This window comes from Sebastes umbrosus, chromosome 9 (assembly GCF_015220745.1).
Source record: "Sebastes umbrosus isolate fSebUmb1 chromosome 9, fSebUmb1.pri, whole genome shotgun sequence".
NCBI classification, from domain to species: domain Eukaryota; kingdom Metazoa; phylum Chordata; class Actinopteri; order Perciformes; family Sebastidae; genus Sebastes; species Sebastes umbrosus.
Genome location: NC_051277.1, coordinates 1615741 through 1639840, shown reverse-complemented (window position 1 = coordinate 1639840; position 24100 = coordinate 1615741). Strand labels below are relative to the sequence as shown.

The window sequence follows — 24100 nt, the reverse complement described above, 5'->3', positions numbered from 1 at the left end:
CTTCTTCCTCTTCCTCCTCCTCCTCCTCTTCCTCTTCCTCTTCCTCCTCCTCCTCCTCCTCCTCCTCTTCTTCCTCCTCCTCCTCCTCCTCCTCCTCTTCTTCCTCTTCCTCCTCCTCCTCCTCTTCCTCTTCCTCTTCCTCCTCTTCCTCCTCCTCCTCCTCCTCCTCTTCCTCCTCCTCCTCTTCCTCCTCCTCTTCCTCTTCCATTAACAAAATGGCAGTGTTAGAGGAGTCCTGTGCGCATGCTCAGCTCACCTCCACTAGGCAGGGCAGGTGTGTGTCAGTGCGCGTGCCCGCTGCCTGTCAGTCCCTCTCGGTTCAGTCTGCAGCATGCTGCGGTGAGGAGCGGACACACCGACTGATCACACACCACAGACCCGCCGCTCAGCGCTCTGAACCCGGGTACATGGTGCTCTGTGACCGGAGGACACTCTGGAGGAGTTTAACCGGGTTTGATCACCTGCACACAGGTGTGAGGAGGAAACCTCCCCAGGTGGATCTGAACCAGTGGGATCTGTACTCTGCAGGACTGTTGGGCAGAGTTATGACTCTCTGGAGGACTCTGGGACTCTGAGCTCCTCCAGTCAGAGGACTATCTGGACTACCTGAGGATCTGGCTGGACCTGGACTACCTGGACTATAGAGGACCTGGACTATCTTCATCATCTTCCTCCTGCAGCTCCAGGTGTTCAACATGTTCCATCACAGCAACAACAAGAAATGCTTCAGCATCGAGTCTCTGGTCGGGAAGGAGTCGAGCAGCCACCCGGGTGGAGGCTCCAGTACCGGACCAGGTACCGGGTCCGGTGAGGAGCCGATCCGGCCCAGGGCGCTCCGGTTCCCTCCGGACTCCCTCAGTCACCCTGCAGCTGCCGCCGCTGCAGCCGCCGGAGTGTTCGGCTCCTGCTTCCACCATCAGGGGGTCAGCAGCGGGAGGACTCTGTTCTCCACCGGGCCGGACCTGGACCTGGTGATGCAGGAGCCTGGGTCTCTGCACGGTGGTCCCGGTGGTCCCGGTGGTCTGCCTCTGCACCAGATCCCCGGGATGCACCCGCAGAGCTTCTTCAGCCCGCAGCACCGAGAGATCAGCTTCTACCCGTCCTGGCTGCTGCGGAGCAGATACCTGCAGGGAGCCAGATACACAGGTGAGACCGGGAGGACGAGAGCACGGAGCACCTTTAAGTTATAGCCTTTATTAATATAGCTATTTATTTCTTTCTGTTTGTGCATTCAGAGCTTTCATTTGGTGTTTTTGTGGATTTAAGCAGCTTTGAGTCACTTTTTTTGTGCATTTTCTATGAAGTCTGAAGAGCACTCTAAAGAAATGATAAATAGTGATGAGTATAAATGATCATATTAGCAGAGGCCTGTAGTGGTGCTAGTATTAGCAGTAGAATGTATTTAATAGTAGTAGTATTTGCAAGGTGAGCCGGGAGGACCTTTACTTTATGCTCTTTATTAATATATTTATTTATTTATTTATTTGAGCAGTCACATTTTTCATTTTGTGTTTTTGCGGATTTAAGCAGCTTTGAGTCACTTTTTTTGGTTGCCTGTCAAGGCAAGGGAAGTTTATTTATAAAGCACATTTCATACACAAAGGCAATTTGTGTATGAAATGTGCTTTACATATATAAAAGCAAGATAAAAGAGCACAAAGTGCATAAGATAAAATCGAAAAAAGAATAAAGAAGTTTAAGTCAAATATTAATCTTATTTTAAATTAATATTTATTCTTTTTTTTATTTAATCAGCAGCTTCGAGTGAGTGTTGCAATAATATGCTCTTTATTTATACATTTATATATTTATTTATGTGTGTGCAGTCACATTTTTCATTTGGTGTTTTTTCAGATTTAAGCAGCTTCACTTTTTCTTTTAAAATATGATTTAAAAAAAAAGATTAATATTTATCCTTTTTTATTTAATCAGCAGCTTCGAGTGAGTGTTGCAATAAAATGCTACCGGACAGGAAATAGAAGAAATATATTTCATTTTTATTATTATTTATTAGTACCTTTACTTTATGTCCTTTATTAATATAGCTATTTATTTATTTATGATGGGGCATTCCGATTTTTCATTTGGTGTTTTTGCGGATTTAAGCAGCTTTGAGTCACTTTTTTTGCATTTTCTATCAAATATGAATCTTTTTTTTAATTACATTTATCCTTTTTTTTTTATCATTGTCTTCGAGTGAGTGTTGCAATAAAATGCTACCGGACAGGAAATGGCAGAAATATATTTCATTTTTTATTATTAGAATAGAATCAAAAACCCAGGACGTTAAAATCTGTCCCTTGTGCCAGAAGGTGGTGAACATTTCCACCAAATTCACCTTTAGTTGTCTGGAGTGGTTGATTATAGAAAGGTCTCAGGTTCTCAGAGGTTGTGACATTTCAGGAGGCATCATCAGTAGTGTTTGTAATTTATTATTCCATTATTCCCTTTTATTATTTTACTATTATTTTGCAATTAAATTAATTAAAACATTTTTTTATTTATTTTTAGAATTTGATTATTTCCCTTCTTTTTCTGCTATTATTCTTATTATTAAGTATTATCTTTCCTATTTAATTTAATTTAACTTACAGAGCACTCTGAATAAATGATAAATAGTGATAATTATAGATGATAATATTAGTGGCCTGTAGTGGTGCTAGTATTAGTAGTAGAATGTATTTAATAGTAGTATTTGCAGTATTTGTAGTATTTGAGTGGCAGTTTTATTGATTTGCAGATTGAATAATTATTGATGATCGATGGTATTATTGATAATCGATGGTGTTATTGATAATCGATGGTATTATTGGTGTGTTTTTGGAGAATTCGCCGTCACACAGATTCAGTGTGAAAAAAGAAGATTAATTTGTTTTCTGGGAGGATAAAATATAAAATAAATAAATCAGTTTAGTGATTTTTTTTTTTAAAATTCATGCTTTATATTTTTATCTGCTGTTATACATGTAACACAATTTCTATTTCTATTATATTTTAAACATTTAGTTGCTGTTTTATTCATGCTATCTGTATAAATATTTCTCTCAGTTCATCATGATGAACACACACCTCCACCCACCGAGCTGCATCACCTTAAACTATAAATCATCTTAAATCTTATATAATCTTATATATATTATTATTTTCTATCCTGCAGGAAACTCTCAGTTCTTCTCGGGTTTTATTAAAACTTTTATTTTTTGCAGAAGCAGCTCGTGTTTTATTTTGTTCTGCAGCTCGAGCGACCTGCAACCTAAAACACTAATAATCCTGTATACTAATAATATAATACTAATATTCCTGTATATATAACTTCACTTTTATAAAGTGTAGTGCCATCAAAATATCCTAATTAGTTTAATGAGTATAATCAGATGTAGAGATGTGTGAAGTGATTTTGTTGGTATTACTCTGCATAATACTGAAGTTATTGAATATTTTTCCCATTAAAAATTCAAAGAATTATGCAAAATAATATTTTTTCCAAACTAAGTGTTGTAGTACAACTATGAGGAGATCACTGATGTGTGAAGTAACACTGTACATTACTGAAGTTATTGAATATTATATATATATATGTCAGGAATGATTGGAGGAAGTGCTCTATGAAGGAACTCGAGGGAACGAGTTAATACTAATTTTCTCCTGAAATAAATGACTACATCATTAATCATGTTGTTGTTTTATCAGAGTAGTTATCTAGCTCACATTAGCAGGTAGCTGAAGGATAACCAGTTTGTGAACTAACATTAGTTAATGTTAGTCACCAGTGAATCACCTGCTCATGGGGGAAGATAATAATATTACTTCTGTCCTATAATGATAATAATGCATTGTGCATGTGCTGCTCGGTAATGAATGTAAAACATATTTTAAGGCCTTTCAACAGTTCATATTTCTGATCTTCCTTTTTTTATAATAACTTTTATCTTTTTAATGACTTGAATCTGTCGAGCTAAAATGTGTTTAGTGAACTCACCAGACTCAACTTCAACTGTGCTGTTAGAATAAGAAGAAATCTAAAACACAAACTAAAAGCTGATTTCTGCTCTTCAGACTGATTTCTTCATTATTGAGCTTCTTTAAAGAGTTTGTTTTATTTATTTTAATGTGAATTTAACGGACGTGTCCTTTAGACTTTAGAATTTATATATTAATATATTAAGCTGCTGTAGATAATTAGAACACTTTAAACGGCTCAGTCTTCGTGTCGTATTTCAATAATAAAAAGTCAGTTTGCAGCTGATTCGTCCTGTAAAACTGTTTTATAAGAAACAAGCAGATTCAATTTACAGCCGAAAAAATGTTTATCATCATCATCAGTGATGTTTTAACTTGAGATTATTGTTTCTATCATTATTAAAGATATAAAGAGTTGAGTTATATTTAGACAGACACAGATATAGAAACGTCGCATAGTGAAGTTAGTTTCCTCCTATAATTAAATAAAAAGGCCTGAAGTTAAAACCAGCTGGTCTCTATGTATATCTAATTATGACTCAACTCTCTCTGGAGGTTTAATAAACATATAAACTATAATCTCAAATTAAAACATCACTGATAATAATAAACGTTATTCGAGTTGAGTCATAAAGAAACCAGCTGTTTTAACTTCAGGCCTTTTTATTTAATTATTTAATTATAGGAAACTAACTTCAATATGCGACGTTTTTATTCTGCTTTTAAAGGACTTTTAAATAAAGTTTTGATATTTGTGATTAAAATCAAACTGTGAGGAAAATAACCTTAACCCTTAATTGACAGATTTATTTTTATTTATTTATTATTTATTTTCCCGCCTCGACTCGCTGCGATGATTCATTATAATGATTTATATCTGTAGTTTGATTTATAATAGAATATATTATTATTATCATTATTATTATTATTATTATTTGATGAAACGTGTGAAAGTGAATCAGCGACCTGAACGATGAACCGGTTATATCATATATCATATATATGTAATATGTAATGTAATATTATATATGATTCTATATGAAGGTTTATCGATCCGCTGCAGTTTAATGAATAACAAGACGTTAATAAATAAAATCATTCAGCTCGAATGTTTCAGAGAATAAAACATCTTTTACAGATTATTATAATTATAATTCAGACAAAAAGAAATGATCAGAAATAAATCATAAACAATTGATCCGGAGTTTCTCAACATGTGGGAGGCGACCCGCGGAGAGGACGGTTCAATTATATCCTTATGTTTAATAAAATATCTTTAGAATAATAATTACTATGATATCATTACACTGAATAACAATAATGGGAAGTGATTTTAAAAACAAATACATAAAATTAATAATAAAATGAAAAAAGTATAGATGTTTATAGGTTATATGCACAAAATAAATAAATAAATGCATAAAAACAAAAAAGTTAATGAAGAAATCTAGATTTGTCTAGGCTATATGCACAAAATATATAAATAAATGTATAAAATCAAATAAAAAAAATAAAAAATATAGATGTTTGTAGATTATATGCCCAAAATAAATAAATAAATAAATGCATAAAACAAATTATTAATAATAATAATAGTAATAATAATAATAATAATAATAATAACACAAAAAATATAGATGTTTAAAGGTTATATGCCTGAAATGAATACAATACAAATATAAAATCAGATACAAAATAAACAATTATTGCAAATTGATCAAAGAAATACACAGAATAGGTTTTGAAAATGTAAATAAATGTGTTCTCTGCTCTTTAAATCAAACTTATTTCACATCAAAATTCACATGAAAACCAGACAGAATTTAAATATGAGGCTTCATTACTGATTTAAAATCAGCTGAATGCAGTTTAATCAGATTATTATTTTAAACAGAAGAAGAAGAAAGTCATCTTTTGTTTTAACCCTTTAACATCCAGTTTTCCTTCTTTAAGAAGACGTTGATAGAAAGATAATCTTGTTTATTCTTATTTATTGAGCATCATGTTGTTGCAGCTCTTCATTTAAGCTCTATGATGTGAAATATTATATAATATAATATTAACCACAGACTCCATGTTTTCAAGTCTGCTGCAACTTTTTAAACACATTTTCCCACAAAATTCCTCCCGACATGTTTTGTGATCTCCACTAAAATTTAAAATGAAGTTGCACAGCGTGAGTTTAGTTTCTGTCAGAGGTGAAATCTTCTCTGTCTGTGATCGTTAATGACCTTTGACCTCTGAGGCTGCAGATGACCTCACTTTATGTCAAATGCAGGTTTGTAGTTTATTCAGTCTGCAGTGTGTGTGTGTGGCGCTCTGTGATGAATCTAAAACCTGTTTTAAGTCTTATCAACAGTACAGCTCATATCATATTTGTCTTTTTAATATCTTATATATCTTTTGTGTTATTTAGACTTCTGACTGTCGACCTCTCAGTCCATCAGAACGTCTTTAAACCCTCCAGACTCCATTCAACATTCCTATTGAATTAAGGAGAAACAGCTTTAAACTGAATCAGAACTTTCACATCAGGATTTATTAAATCTGTCCGTTGGAACAAAACAACTAAATCTTTATCAGTTTAAATATACAAATATACAAATATATACAATTCAAACAAGCTTTATTGACACAACAGACAACCTGAAGTCACAACACATGAACTGATTGGTGCATCTGGCTGTCAATCATTAGTCATATCAACCCCTCGTTGTGTGCTGTTATCACAATCAAAGCCATCAACTAACGATTATTTTCATTATCGATTAGTCAGCAGATTATTTTCTCAATTAATCAATTAATCATTTTGTCTATAAAATGTCACAAAACATAAAAAAATATTCATCAGTTTTTTAAAGACCACAATTATCATAAAGCTCTTTAATGTCTAGATTTTAGTTAAAAAAAACATTTTTTTAAATTTATTTACATTTCAACAAGTTAAAATCCTCTGAATGACGGTCAGTTTTTATTCCATGAATGTTTGTCTTTAAATGTTTTAGTTTTTTAGGAATATTTGACACAAATCAACATTTCCTTTTTTATCTTTTTGCCTGTCAAAAGCAAGAATATAAAATTGTAATAATAAAATAATTCCAATAAAAATATTACTCGTAGAGACTCTCCAATGAAAACCATATTATGTCTCCAGTTTTTGGTGAATTTTAGAATTTTTCAAACTAAATTCTGCTAATTTTCAATGTATATAAACTATTTAAAATGAGCTAAAACATCTGGTCACAATGCTGAAAACAGGGATTTTTCTTAGCTTGTTAAATATATTAATATTAATATAACAATATATTATCATCAAATACATTAACAATAATATAATATTATTATTATTATTATTAATATATTTTACAAGCTAAGACATACATATTCATATTACTATAATATATTACTATAATATCAATTTATTATATTTTTATACTATATTCATATATTATTATTATTATAATTAAATACATGAACAATAATATAATATAAATATATTATATTATAATTAAAATATTTCATGAGCTAAAAAAATATATTAATAATAATATAATATATTAATAATTAGATATATAATATTAATCATATTCTGTATCCTGTTAGAACCAGCTCCTTTATAAACAGTTACAATGTTAATAATATCTGGTCTGTCAACAGCTACAACAACTGAACTTTCTGGTTGAGTAATCTGACCATGTGGTTTGTCAACCTGTGGCTGAGGACCCAAATGGGGCCGCGGGACTTCTGTTAAAGGGTCCCAGCAGGAAGTCTGGTAGTGAAGTTTGAGAAGCTAAAAGCTGCACGTCGTCTCAGCGGGCGACCTGCAGATATCTGTCACACACACACACACACACACACACACATTAACACACACACACACACACACACACATTAACAAACACACAGGCACACACATGAACACACACATTGACATGTCAGATTAAAGGCTTAATTTTGTTCTCAGAGGTCGGGTCGTCTCTCTAAAAACACTCCGAGAGGAAAACAAACTGACTGAAGACACAAAACTGACTCTGATTACATGTTAACTTTACTCCTAATATTAATATTCATAGTTGTACTAATCGTCTAATGTGTATATCATAATAATCTGTGATTATGTGCTCTTTTAATTTAAACCACTAACCTGCCAGGAATTGTACGACTAAATCTAATGCTCTTATTAATTAAGCATTAATTAAACTTAAACATATAGACCCCTTTCCTGTTAGTAACCACGATGACGTATTTAGTGCTACTGGGTTAGTCTCTGTGCTACTGGATTAGTCTCTGTGCTACTGGGTTAGTCTCTGTGCTACTGGATTAGTCTCTGTGCTACTGGGTTAGTCTCTGTGCTACTGGGTGAGTCTTTGTGCTTCTGGGTTAGTCTCTGTGCTACTGGGTTAGCCTTTGTGCTACTGGGTTAGCCTTTGTGCTACTGGGTGAGTCTTTGTGCTACTGGATTAGTCTCTGTGCTACTGGGTTAGCCTTTGTTCTACTGGGTTAGCCTTTGTGCTACTCGGTTAGCCTTTGAGCTACTGGGTTAGCCTTTGTGTTATTGGGTTAGTCTCTGTGCTACTGGGTTAGTCTTTATTTTGCTGGGTTAGTCTTAGTGCTACTGGGTTAGTCTTTGTGTTACTGGGTTAGTCTTTGTGCTACTGGGTTAGTCTTTGTGTTACTGGGTTAGTCTTTGTGTTACTGGGTTAGTCTTTGTGTTACTGGGTTAGTCTTTGTGTTACTGGGTTAGTCTTTGTGCTACTGGGTTAGTCTTTGTGTTACTGGGTTAGTCTTTGTGTTACTGGGTTAGTCTTTGTGTAACAGGGTTAGTCTTTGTGCTACTGGGTTAGTCTTTGTGCTACTGGGTTAGTCTTTGTGTTACTGGGTTAGTCTTTGTGTTACTGGGTTAGTCTTTGTGCTACTGGGTTAGTCTTTGTGTTACTGGGTTAGTCTTTGTGCTATTGGGTTAGTCTTTGTGCTACTGGGTTAGCCTTGGTGTTACTGGGTTAGTCTTTGTGCTACTGGGTTAGTCTTTGTGTTACTGGGTTAGTCTTTGAGCTACTGGGTTAGTCTTTGTGTTACTGGGTTAGTCTTTGTGCTACTGGGTTAGCCTTTGTGTTACTGGGTTAGTCTTTGAGCTACTGGGTTAGTCTTTGTGTTACTGGGTTAGTCTTTGTGCTATTGGGTTAGTCTTTGTGTTACTGGGTTAGCCTTTGTGCTACTGGGTTAGTCTTTGTGTTACTGGGTTAGTCTTTGTGTTATTGGGTTAGTCTTTGTGTTACTGGGTTAGCCTTTGGCTCAGTTGTGTGCTCATGAACAAGTTAACATCTGGACTTCACTGTTCCATGTATTTTGTTACATAGATGTTGTTTGTGTTGTTTGTTGTTTGTATTATTTGTTGTTTGTGTTGTTTGTTGTTTGTATTATTTGTTGTTTGTATTATTTGTTGTTTGTGTTGTTTGTTGTTTGTATTATTTGTTGTTTGTATTATTTGTTGTTTGTGTTATTTGTTGTTTGTACTATTTGTTGTTTGTGTTGTTTGTTGTTTGTATTATTTGTTGTTTGTATTATTTGTTGTTTGTGTTGTTTGTTGTTTGTATTATTTGTTGTTTGTATTATTTGTTGTTTGTATTATTTGTTGTTTGTGTTATTTGTTGTTTGTACTATTTGTTGTTTGTGTTGTTTGTTGTTTACATGGCTAACATTTCTTTTAAAAATGGCGGCTGCTGGTGCTGCAGCGGCTCACGTGTTCAACCAATCACTGTACACTTCGTCCCTCGTGGTTCGTCTCGTGCTGTGAGAGGAACTATCGCTGAACTCACCTGTACTGTTCTTGTTTTGCATATTGTCAACACCGTTAGCATCGTTAGCTTGTCTGCTAATCAGATGTGTAAACATCAAGGAGACGGTTAGCTGAGCACACACACACACACACGCACACACACACGCACGCACGCACACACACACACACACACACACACACACACACACACACACAGACAGGTCTGGGCTTGTTGTCAGTGCCAGGGGAGCCTGATGTGCCATCTGCCCCAAACCTCCTCCTCCTCCTCCTCCTCTTCCTCCTCCTCCTCTTCCTCCTCTCTGACAGTGAATTTTCGGACTATAATTTGTTCTGTTAAAGTTTCATTGACAAACACATTTTTCTTTTCCTTCCTCTATTTACTCCTGTCCATCCTCTTCGTTTTCTGCATGTCTCTCGTCCTCTTCTTCTGTCTCAGAATCTCTTATATTTTTCACATTCCTCCTCCTCCTCCTCCTCCTCCTTCTCCTCCTCCTCCTCCTCCTTCTCTTCCTCTTCCTCCTCCTCCTCTTCCTCCTCTTCCTCCTCCTCCTTCTGTCACAGCAGCTGAACAGTTTGTCAGTGAAGGATCTGACAGGAAGTATGTTCATGTCTCTGCGGTCTATTTTGTCTTTAAATTCAGATCTTTAAAAAGAAGCTATTGAATAACGTTTTCTTTTCTTTTCATGAGCTACAAATTCAGATTTTGGATGTGAATTTGAGTTTTAGTCTAAAATTGTTAAATATTCACATTTAGTCGATCTGGTTTTACTGTTTTCACCTCATTTGCAGCAACTTTAAAGGTCCCATATGCTCATTTTCAGGTTCATACTTGTATTTTGTGTTTCTACTTGAACATGTTTACATGCTGTAATGTTAAAAAAAACTTTATTTTCCTCATACTGTCTGTCTCAATATACCTGTATTCACCCTCTGTCTAAAACGCTCCGTTTTAGTGCATTTCAACAAAATTGCAACAAAATTGCAACAGAATTGCAACAGAATTGCAACAGAATTGCGTTGCCTGGCAACAGTTTGGGTCCATGTTTACTCCCTGTCAGCTGATGTTATTCACATTCACTGCAACAGGAAATAAACTGGGACACATTTAGAATGTTTAAAACCGAGTCATGGTCTAAATATTGTATATTTGTGACATCACAAATGGACAGAAATCCTGACAGCTTGTTTCAAACGCACAGTTTCTGAATACAGGCTGTGTGTATTTCTCCGTATATTGAGCGCTTCAATACTTTAAGAGGATTTATAAAGCACTGAAACCTGCTTTATAATATAAAAGATCTGAAAATCTTACTTTTTACAATATGGGACCTTTTAAGACAGAAGTTTAACTCTAAAATGTGATCAGATGTGATTAGGATGAACTGTTAGTTAGTTAAAGGTGGTGTATTCTAACCTCGGCATGTTTATTCTGCTTTGAAATTAAGAAAGTAGCTACAGATTACTGATATTTACGTTTCCCTCCATGTGAGCGTATAGACAGTCTGCTGTAACTGGAGGTTTATATCATCATCTTCTACCTGTACGGTGCTCTGGTAGGAATGTGCAACCCAACATGTTGTACAGATGGACTAACATTTGATCATGTTTCAGTCATTTCAACATTTTAGCTTCAGTGAAGTGGCAGAAGAAGCAGAAAATATAAATAGATATTATGATATTGAGGAAAGGTTTCATGTAAATGAGAGGATGAGTGTGCGGAATGATTTGAATAAGAACTTTGTGTCCTGTACGAACATCCAGAATACAAAACATTTAGTTTTATTGACCTCTGCAGCAGTTCCCTAAAGTTGTTTTCAACGTGTGCACAGACAGAAACTTGTTGTTGTTGTTGTTGAGGAGTGTTTACTGTCATTAGGCTGCAGCATGTTGTCATTACCTGCCTCCAGTTTGTCCACCGCTGCTGTTAAAAGGGTTAAAACCTTCAAACTAAAAGCTCATTAGAGACGTCTGAAACACGACGTTACTCAGTCAGACAACGTTTTAATGACGGCGTTCAGTAGAGGTTCTCTGTAGGTCAGGAGATGTTTGACTTTGGTTTCCATGAATCCTCAGAAGCTCCACGAATCATCTAAACAGCATTTATTTATTTAAATTTTAGGTTCTTTTAAAAACAGACCAAATATTTGACTAGTCTTCTTGAATTCAAGGACCAAAGTCATACCTAAAAAGTAAACCTATGCTGAACTTTGGAGAGGAAAAACTGTCATGGCCATTTTCAAAGGGGTCCCTTGACCTCTAACCTCCAGATGTGTGAATGTAAATGGGTTCTATGAGTACCCACGAGTCTCCCCTTTACAGACATGCCCACTTTATGATCATCACATGCAGTTTTTTGAATAAATGTGTTATTCTAAAATGGTGTATCTGAATTTTTCAACATACTGGGGTCCCTAAACAGTCTTGAATTCAATAAACTGGGTCTCACTGTAAAGTTGAGACTCTGGTGGATCCAATGAGCCCAACTTTATTCATGTGTGATGCTGTTAGTACCCATAGGAGACATTTCATTGACCTCACTGTATAAAATGACCTATGGTGACCTCTAGGATAATCACAGCCTCATGAAACTTTACAGCCACAAACTAGAGACCTAGAGCATTCAGAGGATGGATGGATCAAACTAGAGACCTAGAGCATTCAGAGGATGGATGGATCAAACTAGAGACCTAGAGCATTCAGAGGATGGATGGATCAGACTAGAGACCTAGAGCATTCAGAGGATGGATGGATCAAACTAGAGACCTAGAGCATTCAGAGGATGGATGGATCAGACTAGAGACCTAGAGCATTCAGAGGATGGATGGATCAAACTAGAGACCTAGAGCGTTCAGAGGATGGATGGATCAAACTAGAGACCTAGAGCATTCAGAGGATGGATGGATCAAACTAGAGACCTAGAGCATTCAGAGGATGGATGGATCAGACTAGAGACCTAGAGCATTCAGAGGATGGATGGATCAAACTAGAGACCTAGAGCATTCAGAGGATGGATGGATCAGACTAGAGACCTAGAGCATTCAGAGGATGGATGGATCAAACTAGAGACCTAGAGCATTCAGAGGATGGATGGATCAAACTAGAGACTTAGAGCATTCAGAGGATGGATGGATCAGACTAGAGACCTAGAGCATTCAGAGGATGGATGGATCAGACTAGAGACCTAGAGCATTCAGAGGATGGATGGATCAAACTAGAGACCCAGAGCATTCAGAGGATGGATGGATCAAACTAGAGACCTAGAGCATTCAGAAGATGATGTACGTCTGAATAATGTCTGAAAAATATCCGAAAAAAAATCCAAAAAAGGGCTGACAACAGGCTGATAAATCTCCCAAAAAAAGTCTTTGAAAAATCTCCAAAAAATGTCAGAAAAAAGATGGAACAAAAGTTGAACAGTCCAAAAAATATCCAAAAAAGGCTGAAAACATGCTGAAAAATCTCCCAAAAAAAGTCTCTAAAAAATCTCCAAAAAATGTCGAAAGAAAGGCAGAAGAGAAAAACTGAAAATATTGACAAAAATTGGGTTTTTGAGCAGTTTACACAACACAAGTGCTCGCCATCCAATCGCTTGCAGAAATCTCCAAAATGTCAAAAGTTTTTGATCCCAAATCACAGCATGTCTTTTTCTATAGTGTTCCTCAAGATCTTGGTGTCTTAATGTGGTATTTTGGAGGGATTATTGATCATTTTTATCAATTCTCCAGTGGTAAAAAATGGTTAAATTTAGCACCAAATCTGTGTAACAAATGGTATCAACCCCCAAATTGCTGCAACAACTTATGAGACATAATAGAGCATGGAGATCACCATCACATACTTCTATCATCATTTCTAAACCCTTATACACTTAATTTCTGATTAATGACTAGAACGACTTGACACACAGTGCTGAGCTGCTTCTCAGATTAATCTTCAGGTTCTCAGCTTTCAGATGATGTACACCACTTTTATGTGACATCTACTGTTGACCTGCTATCTCCCCCTAAAGACCCCCTGGACCCCCCTAAAGAAGACTAAAACGGCTCTATAGGGGTGTCAGGGGGTTAAAGGAGTCAGAAAGAGAGGAAGTGTGTATTAGGAGGTGATCTGTGGTGCTCCAGGTTGTTTATATCAGGCAGTCTTTCCTGCAGAGGTTGAACAAACATTGACAGAAGAAGAATTAACGTATGAATCATGACGCAGCAGTTTGAGTCAGTTTAGTAGAATCCTGTAGACACAGATAGTTATTTCTTCTCTCTCAGTTTGATGGATATTATATATATTTATTCTGAGATTTGTTAGTTGTTTCGGAGCGTTCGCTGTCTCGACGCTCTCACTGATTTCTTGCCGGTAAAAAAACAAACCAGGCGAGCGTCTGAGACCTCTGACCTCCCTGTAAACCTGCCGCTGTTGTTACATTAACGCCATCATGTCGGCTTATTTGACATTCAACAGAAGTCAACCGTCATATTTGCACGCCGAGCTCCTCTGAGACCCGACCGGTGACCTCCAATCAGCCACGGCTCCCGACTTGCGACTTTGCATATGAATATCACTGGACAGACGTTAACGTTGGCTAAAAAGCGTGGGAACGTGTCGGCTTTCTGCACGCCATCATTGTCCCCCTTGCCTCCTCGAAGCCGCCGAGCAACCGACTATTTTGCGTGCGGCGTGACGGCGGCGGCGCCTCCCTTTCAGCCGAGCTGCAGCGGTTGAGGAGAAGTCATGCGTGGCTTTGTTTTTATGTAAAATATTATTGTGAAACATTTACGTGAAATTTCAATAAACGGTCAGAAAAATGAAGCAGATGTTGGATGAAGCGGAGACACAAAGAGAAACACAACGTCCATTTTGACCGACATTGAGATCAGATTTAATGACGTGCACGTCGACACGTCTGACAAACAAATGAGTTTCTGCTTCTTTAACCGGCGATCATCTACGCGGTGACAGATCTAATCCTTTAACCACTTCAGGAAAATTAGAAACAAAACACCCTTTTACACACACATGCAGCCGGTATGTCACTCATGTATTCTCATGTATCACACAACAGAAGTACCTTTAATATTTTAGTATTTTTCTCTGCTTTGCATGTCAAACTGATCTCTGAGTGTCGTCTGATAAACGTATAAAGTATTTCCTCTGAAGGCAAAACTGTTTTATTTATATAATACATTTCATCACAAGTAAATAATGTAATTTTATTTTCATCATGTAGATTTAAGAAGTCAGAAAAAAGTGAAAAATGTCCACAACGTACCATATGTCTTGTTTTATCCAAAACCAAAAAATATTTTAGATATAAAACTAAAAATATACACATTTAAGAAGCAAATGTTTGACATTCCTGCTTGAAAGAATTAACGGATTATTAATATTCAGTTGAATAATTGATCAATTGTTTCAACTCAAATGCATTTTACCTCAAAAGTGCACACAGGTGACATGCACAGAAAAATATAATAATAAATAATAAATATGAGAAAACGTAACCAAATAAGACAGAATATAATAAAATAACATCTAAACCCAAAGATATAAACTGATTATCAGCCTGAGAAAGAAAAGAAAGAGAAACACTTTTAATCTCAAAACTAAAAACAATCAAAGGCTATAAACTTATAAAACTACACATTAAAAACATGAATAAATAATCATTAATTAAATAAATAAAATAAAATAATTAAAAACAAATAATAAATAAAATAAAATACTTAAAAACACCTAAATAAATAAAATAAAATAAAATAATTAAAAACAGCTAAATAAATAAAATAAAATACTTAAAAACACCTAAATAAATAAATAAAATAAAATAAAATAATTAAAAACAACTAAATAAATAAATAAATAAAATAAAATAATTAAAAACAACTAAATAAATAAATAAATAAAAAGATACACAAGATAATGAGCTGTGCAAAAGCATTAAACAAAACCCGATAAAGAACGGAGAAAGCAGACAGCAGAGGAGATAAATGACCAGAATAACTCAATAAAACATCAATAGATTGATTTATAAAACTATTAAAAGTTATATTTTGGACTGAAGTGAAAGATAAAAGTAAAAATATTTCACCTTTACTGTCAAACCGAAGAATAAAAGCTGTTTACCACATTTATTTTTATTTTAAATACACCATTTAACCCTCTGAGACACACAGCAGACCTGTTAGTCTCTTTTAGGGGGTTCAGGGGGTATTTAGGGGGAGATAGCAGGTCAACAGTAGAGGTCACATAGAAGTAGTGTACATCATCTGAAAGCTGGAAACCTGAAGATTAATTTGATTTTTAATTTTTAAGTTAAATAGTGAAAGTGTATAAGGGTTTAGAACATGATGATAGAAGTATATGATGATCATCCCCATGCTCTATTATGTCTCATAAGTTGTTGCAGCAATTTTTTATCACTGGAGAATTGATAAAAACTGTCAATTATCCCTCTCAAATACCACATTAAGACACCAAGACGGACGTTTTTCGGACTGTTCTTCTGCCTTATTTTGGAAATTTTTCTCACATTTTTTTTGCAAGTTTTTTTGGACATTTTCGGACATATTTCGGACATTTTACAGCCTTTTTTCAGCCTGTTTTGGAACATTTTTCAGCCTTTTTCAGCCTTTTTTTTGGACTACTCTTCCACCTTATTTTGGATTTTTTTGGCAATTTTTTGAAAAATATTCTGACATTTTTCTAGTTTGTGGCTGTAAAGTTTCATGAGGCTGTGATGATCTGAGAGGTCACCACAGGTCATTTTATACAGTGAGGTCAATGAAATGTCTCCTATGGGTACTAACAGCATCACACATGAATAAAGTTGGGCTCATTGGATCCACCAGAGTCTCAGCTTTACAGTGAAACCCAGTTTATGTAATTCAAAGACTGTTTAGGGACCCCAGGATGCAGAAATATTCAGATACACCATTTTAGAATAGGAGACAATAACACATTTATTCAAAAAAACTGCATGTGATTATCATAAAGTGGGCATGTCTGTAAAGGGGAGACTCGTGGTACCCATAGAACACATTTACATTCACACATCTGGAGGTCAGAGGTCAAGGGACCCCTTTGAACATGGATATGACAGTTTTTCCTCGCCAAAATTTTAGCCTAAGTTAGGAGCGTTAATTAACCTCCTTCATGACCAACTAGTACGACCTGATTGGTACCGATGAATTCATCAGGTTTTCTAGAGCCGCTACAACCTAAAAATCACAAGTTGTGTTAATACGTTAAAATAAATCAGTTTGTCTCCCATAAAGTTCTCATCTCATGAATAAATAATTATATTTATGATCATGAACAGCTGGTAGCTGACTGCGGCTGTGTTGTTATCTTTAAACATACTTTTGATTGGATGTTACATCAATCAATACCTGCCTTTCCATGTACTAATTAATTATTATTGTGACGTAAAATTATAATTTGTATCTATATATTCAGTGTTTCATCCCTATTTTCTGTAGATTGTTGTTATTGTCACATGTTAAACTTTCATTACACCAGATGTAAATATGAAAGTAGATCATAAATCATATCTCTGTGACTGAGATGATGTTTTTCTATAAATAGGAACTGTGACGGTGTGAACTGTCATGGTTTTTGTTTTAAAACAGCGATGATATCATCGTGGTTGTGGTGAAATGCTGAGTCAGACTTCGGTCTGCGGTTTAACTGCAGATATAAATATCTGCATGCGCAACGTGTGTTTGATCAGATTAACCATAAATCCCACAGCACACACACACACACACACACACTCTGTTTCATTCAGATCTATTTCTGTCTGACGGCGTGCTGTAACAATAGTTGTTGTATCCCTGTGAGGACCGGTTTGATGACATTTTGTCTTGACGTCTTCAGCGGGCTGTTTGATTGTTAAAATACTGCTCATTGTTTTCTGCTGCATGTTTCTGAGCTGCAACTACAAGATGCTGCATCATTAAATATCGTCTCTCCATTAATAAAACTAAACATTTAAGTTGAAAGTAGATTAAAAAGTATTAACAATAGAGACCTTAACTGAGCATTACTAGTTTTATTTAGTCTACAGAAGAGTCCACATAACACCATCTCTACATTAGTTACTTACGTACGTTTTACATTTGATTTTAACATTTTAAAGAACGGTTGGTGTTTGCTCCTGATCATATCTATAGATTATATATAATATTTAAAAAGTCATAGTATAGTATGTCAAAACATTTTATAATTTTTTCTATAAATAGAAACCGTAACGGTGTGAACTGTCACGGTTTATGTGACCATATAATATATACTCTATAGACTATACAATGACTTTTTTTTCATGAAATTTTTCTACTTATTATATTATGCATTTAAAAAAAAAAAAAAAAAATTCAACATACTATACTATGACTTTTTTTCATAAAATGTTTCAACATACAAAAATATTTGTAAAAAGTCATAGTATAGTATGTCAAAAAACTATTTAATAAGGCATAGTGTACTATGTTGAAAAATTTCATGAAAAAACGTCATAGTGTAGTTTATGTTCGAGATCTTTATTTTCTGTCTTATTTATCCTTCCAGCTGTTCTGACAGTCTGAGAACAATTCAACAACTCCAACGTCTTTTTGATTTTTCTTTACTTTCCCCACTTCCTCCTCCTGTAGACCTGTTGACCTGTAGACCTGTAAACCTGCAGACCTGTAGACCTGTAGACCTGTTGACCTGTTGACCTGTAAACCTTTAGACCTTTAGACCTGTAGACCTGTAGACCTGTAAACCTGTTGACCTGTAAACCTGTTGACCCATAGACCCGTAAACCTGTAGACCTGTAGACCTGTAGACCTGTTGACCTGTAAACCTGTAGACCTGTAGACCTGTAGACCTGTAGACCTGTAAACCTGTAAACCTGTAGACCTGTAGACCTGTAGACCTGTAGACCTCTAGACCTGTAGACCTGTAAACCTGTGGACCAGGTGTCACTGCAGGTTATTGTTTGTTAATCGTCGTGCTGTTTGTGTTCAGGGGACGACAGCAGTCCGGAGAACCTGCTGCTTCACGGTCCGTTCTCCAGGAAACCCAAACGGATCCGGACGGCGTTCTCGCCCTCTCAGCTGCTCCGTCTGGAACGAGCCTTCGAGAAAAATCACTACGTAGTCGGAGCCGAGAGGAAGCAGCTGGCCAGCGGGCTGTGTTTGACCGAGACGCAGGTAAGCATAGAATAAAACACAATTACACCAAAAAAAAATAACTTTTATCAGATAAGAACCAAAATGACAAAACAGATTATTAATGAGATCAATAACTCAAGCTCCCCTCAAGAAAATTAGAATACCTTTAAATAAATGAATGGATGAATAAAAACTGTCCAAAACGTAACTAAAGAAGTATGTTGAAATTATTTTTAAAAAAAAGTCATAGTATAGTATGTCGAGCGATTTCATGAAAAAAGAGTCATAGTATAGTATGTCGAAATTTTTTACGAAAAAGCGTCATGGTATTAATATGTTGAAAGATTTCATGAAAAAAAGTCATAGTATAGCATGTCGAAAAAAGTCGTGAAAAAAAGTCATAGTTTGGCATGTTGAAAAAAGTCGTGAAAAAAAGTCATAGTATAGCATGTCGAAAAAAGTAGTGAAAAAAAGTCATAGTATAGCATGTCGAAAAAAGTCGTGAAAAAAAGTCATAGTATAGCATGTCGAAAAAAGTAGTGAAAAAAAGTCATAGTTTGGCATGTTGAAAAGTTTCATGAAAAAAAGTCATAGTATGGCATGTTGAAAAAAGTCGTGGAAAAAGTCATAGTATAGCATGTCGAAAAAAGTAGTGAAAAAAAGTCATAGTTTGGCATGTTGAAAAGTTTCATGAAAAAAAGTCATAGTATAGCATGTTGAAAAAAGTCGTGGAAAAGGTCATAGTATAGCATGTCGAAAAAAGTAGTGAAAAAAAGTCATAGTTTGGCATGTTGAAAAGTTTCATGAAAAAAAGTCATAGTATAGTATGTTGAGTAAAGTCATGGAAAAAAGTCATAGTATGGCATGTCAAAAAAGTTCTGAAAAAAGTCATAGTAAGGCATGTTGAAAAAAGTCGTGAAAAAAAGTCGTAGTATAGTATGTTGAAAAATTTCATGCAAAAAAAAGTCTTATTATAGTATGTCAGAAGATTTCATGAAAAAAAAGTCATAGTATAGTTTGTCCAAAAATGTAATGAAAAAAAAGTCATATTATAGTATGTCAAAAAAGTTCTGAAAAAAAGTCATAGTATAGCATGTCAAAAAAAGTTCTGAAAAAAAGGCATAGTATGGCATGTAAAAAAAAATCGGAAAAAAAGTCATGTATGGCATGTTGAAAAAAGTCGTGAAAAAAAAGTCAAGGTATGGCATGTCAAAAAAAGTTCTGAAAAAAAGTCGTAATATAGTATGTCGAAAGATTTCATGAAAAAAGCGTCATATTATACTATGTTGAGTAAAGTCGTGGAAAAAAGTCATAGTATGGCATGTTGACAAAAGTCGTGAAAAAAAAGTCAAGGTATGGCATGTCAAAAAAAATTCTGAAAAAAAGTCGTAGTATAGTATGTCGAAAAATGTAATGAAATAATGCCATGAAAAAAAGTCATAGTATGGCATGTCAAAAAAGTTCTGAAAAAAAGTCATAGTATAGCATGTCAAAAAAGTTCTGAAAAAAGTCATAGTATGGCATGTTGAAAAAAGTTCTGAAAAAAAGTCATAGTATAGTATGTCGAAAAAAGTCGTGGAAAAAGTCATAGTATAGCATGTCGAAAAATGTAATGAAAAAAGCGTCATATTATACAATGTTGAGTAAAGTCGTGGAAAAAAGTCATAGTATGGCATGTTGACAAAAGTCGTGAAAAAAAGTCATAGTATAGCATGTCAAAAAAGTCATAGTATAGCATGTCAAAAAAAGTTCTGAAAAAAAGTCATAGTATGGCATGTTGAAAAAAGTCGTGAAAAAAAATCATAGTATAGCATGTTGAAAAAAGTCGTGAAAAAAAGTCATAGTATAGCATGTTGAAAAAAGTAGTGAAAAAAAGTCATAGTATAGCATGTTGAAAAAAGTCGTGGAAAAAGTCATAGTATAGCATGTCGAAAAAAGTAGTGAAAAAAAGTCATAGTTTGGCATGTTGAAAAGTTTCATGAAAAAAAGTCATAGTATAGCATGTTGAAAAAAGTCGTGGAAAAAGTCATAGTATAGCATGTCGAAAAAAGTAGTGAAAAAAAGTCATAGTTTGGCATGTTGAAAAGTTTCATGAAAAAAAAGTCATAGTATAGCATGTCGAAAAAAGTGGTGAAAAAAAGTCATAGTATAGCATGTTGAAAAAAGTCGTGGAAAAAGTCATAGTATAGCATGTCGAAAAAAGTAGTGAAAAAAAGTCATAGTTTGGCATGTTGAAAAGTTTCATGAAAAAAAGTCATAGTATAGTATGTTGAGTAAAGTCATGGAAAAAAGTCATAGTATGGCATGTCAAAAAAGTTCTGAAAAAAGTCATAGTATGGCATGTCAAAAAAGTTCTGAAAAAAGTCATAGTAAGGCATGTTGAAAAAAGTCGTGAAAAAAAGTCGTAGTATAGTATGTTGAAAAATTTCATGCAAAAAAAAGTCTTATTATAGTATGTCAGAAGATTTCATGAAAAAAAAGTCATAGTATAGTTTGTCGAAAAATGTAATGAAAAAAAAGTCATATTATAGTATGTCAAAAAAGTTCTGAAAAAAAGTCATAGTATAGCATGTCAAAAAAAGTTCTGAAAAAAAGTCATAGTATGGCATGTCAAAAAAAGTTCTGAAAAAAGTCATAGTATGGCATGTCAAAAAAAGTTCTGAAAAAAAGGCATAGTATGGCATGTAAAAAAAAATCGGAAAAAAAGTCATGTATGGCATGTTGAAAAAAGTCGTGAAAAAAAAGTCAAGGTATGGCATGTCAAAAAAAGTTCTGAAAAAAAGTCGTAATATAGTATGTCGAAAGATTTCATGAAAAAAGCGTCATAGTATACTATGTTGAGTAAAGTCGTGGAAAAAAGTCATAGTATAGTATGTTGAAAAAAGTTGTGAAAAAAATTCATAGTATGGCATGTCAAAAAAAGTTCTGAAAAAAAGTCATAGTACGGCATGTTGAAAAAAGTTCTGAAAAAAAGTCATAGTATAGTATGTCGAAAAACGTCGTGGAAAAAGTCATAGTATAGCATGTCGAAAAATGTAATGAAAAAAGCGTCATATTATACTATGTTGAGTAAAGTCGTGGAAAAAAGTCATAGTATGGCATGTTGACAAAAGTCGTGAAAAAAAGTCAGTGTAGCATGTCAAAAAAGTTCTGAAAAAAAGTCATAGTATAGCATGTCAAAAAAAATCTGAAAAAAAGTCGTAATATAGTATGTCGAAAGATTTCATGAAAAAAGCGTCATATTATACAATGTTGAGTAAAGTCGTGGAAAAAAGTCATAGTATGGCATGTCAAAAAAAGTTCTGAAAAAAAGTCGTAGTATAGTATGTCGAAAAATGTAATGAAATAATGCCATGAAAAAAAGTCATAGTATAGCATGTCGAAAAAAAGCCGTGGAAACGTCATGTATAGCATGTCGAGTAAAGTCGTGAAAAAAAGTCATAGTAAAGCATGTTGAAAAAAAGTTCTGAAAAAAAGTCATAGTATGGCATGTAAAAAAAAATCTGAAAAAAGTCATAGTATGGCATGTCAAAAAAAGTTCTGAAAAAAAGTCGTAATATAGTATGTCGAAAGATTTCATGAAAAAAGCGTCATAGTATAGTATGTCGAAAAATGTAATGAAAAAAGCGTCATATTATACTATGTTGAGTAAAGTCGTGGAAAAAAGTCATAGTATGGCATGTTGACAAAAGTCGTGAAAAAAAGTCAGTGTATAGCATGTCAAAAAAAGTTCTGAAAAAAAGTCGTAGTATAGTATGTCGAAAAATTTAATGAAATAATGCCATGAAAAAAAGTCATAGTATGGCATGTCAAAAAAGTTCTGAAAAAAAGTCATAGTATAGCATGTCAAAAAAGTTCTGAAAAAAGTCATAGTATGGCATGTTGACAAAAGTCGTGAAAAAAAGTCATAGTATAGCATGTTGAAAAAAGTCTTGAAATAATGCCATGAAAAAAAGTCATAGTATAGCATGTCAAAAAAAGCCGTGGAAACGTCATGTATAGCATGTCGAGTAAAGTCGTGAAAAAAAGTCATAGTAAAGCATGTTGAAAAAAAGTCATAGTATAGCATGTCGAAAAGTTTCATGAAAAGAAAGTCATAGTATAGTTTGTTGAGTAAAGTCGTGGAAAAAAGTCATATTATAGTATGTCGAAAAAAGCCGTGGAAACGTCATAGTATAGCATGTCGAGTAAAGTCATAGTACAGAATGTTGAAAAAAGTTGTGAAAACAAGTCATAGTATAGCATGTTATAAACTGTCATTTTACAGTATGAAAATATAACAGAAAATTAGAAGGAATTAATGACAAATTAATTAAAATATTCCGGTTTTATTGTCCATCAGTAAATTTAATCAACTTTAATGAGAAATGAATGAATTTATACCGTCCTGTAAAAATAGCTGACAACAAATTATCCTCCAGAAAAAATGAATTACGAAATACAGAATTGTATCATTTTAAAACAGCAATTTCACTTGAATAAAATGTCAATTAAAATAACAAATATAACTTGATAAGTATAGTAGTGTAGTAATAGTGATAATAACCTTCATATCAATCACCTTAAAGTGTCTGTACGTATGTAGGACATCAAGCCTTGATATAAAGTCAGGTTGAGCTTCAGATGTCTGGCTGGGATCCAGATCAGAGGAAAGATTGGAGGGGAAGTGAGTCGACGGTTAGTCAGCTCCTCGGCGCTCCCTCCGCCTGATTCTCAGGAGTGATTGACAGTGTTTGTCGTCAGGTCTCCACGGCGATACGAGTCCTGACGCCAGCGAAACGATGTGAATCATCCACGATTATTTATGAGCTAATTTCACAACAGAGGACAGGAAGAGAGAGAGGGAGAGTAATCCATCAATCAGCACAGAATCATCAGCAGTTATTAATCACACATAAATAAAACTTTTGCAATCATTGCACTTTTATAGACGATAATGACGGAGCGATCTGCGTTCCTTTAGGAGATCTCAGGGCCGCCGTCCAACAACTCTTAAAACCGTCAGACTTAATGAACGGCTGTCAGCTCGTCTCCACGGAGCAGCTAAAGAACTAGACTCAAAAACTCAGCTGACGATTTTATTTAATCAGTTTTATCAGAACTGGAAGAAATATTTAGTTCCTTTACTTAAGTAAAAGTATCAGTACTGGAAGAAGTATTTAGTTCCTTTACTTAAGTAAAAGTATCAGTACTGGAA

General features: G+C 34.7%; 1 protein-coding gene across 1 annotated transcript in view; it reads left to right on the top strand.

Moving 5' to 3' along the window:
- Window positions 1-326: 326 nt before the first annotated feature.
- emx3 (empty spiracles homeobox 3) overlaps window positions 327-24100 on the top strand; it is a 27619-nt gene continuing 3845 nt past the window's right edge. The window contains exons 1-3 of the mRNA XM_037779219.1: window positions 327-339; window positions 529-1146; window positions 18758-18942. Of these exons, the coding sequence (XP_037635147.1) occupies window positions 696-1146; window positions 18758-18942 (636 nt within the window). The 5' untranslated portion in view covers window positions 327-339; window positions 529-695. The remainder of the gene's footprint in view (window positions 340-528; window positions 1147-18757; window positions 18943-24100) is intronic.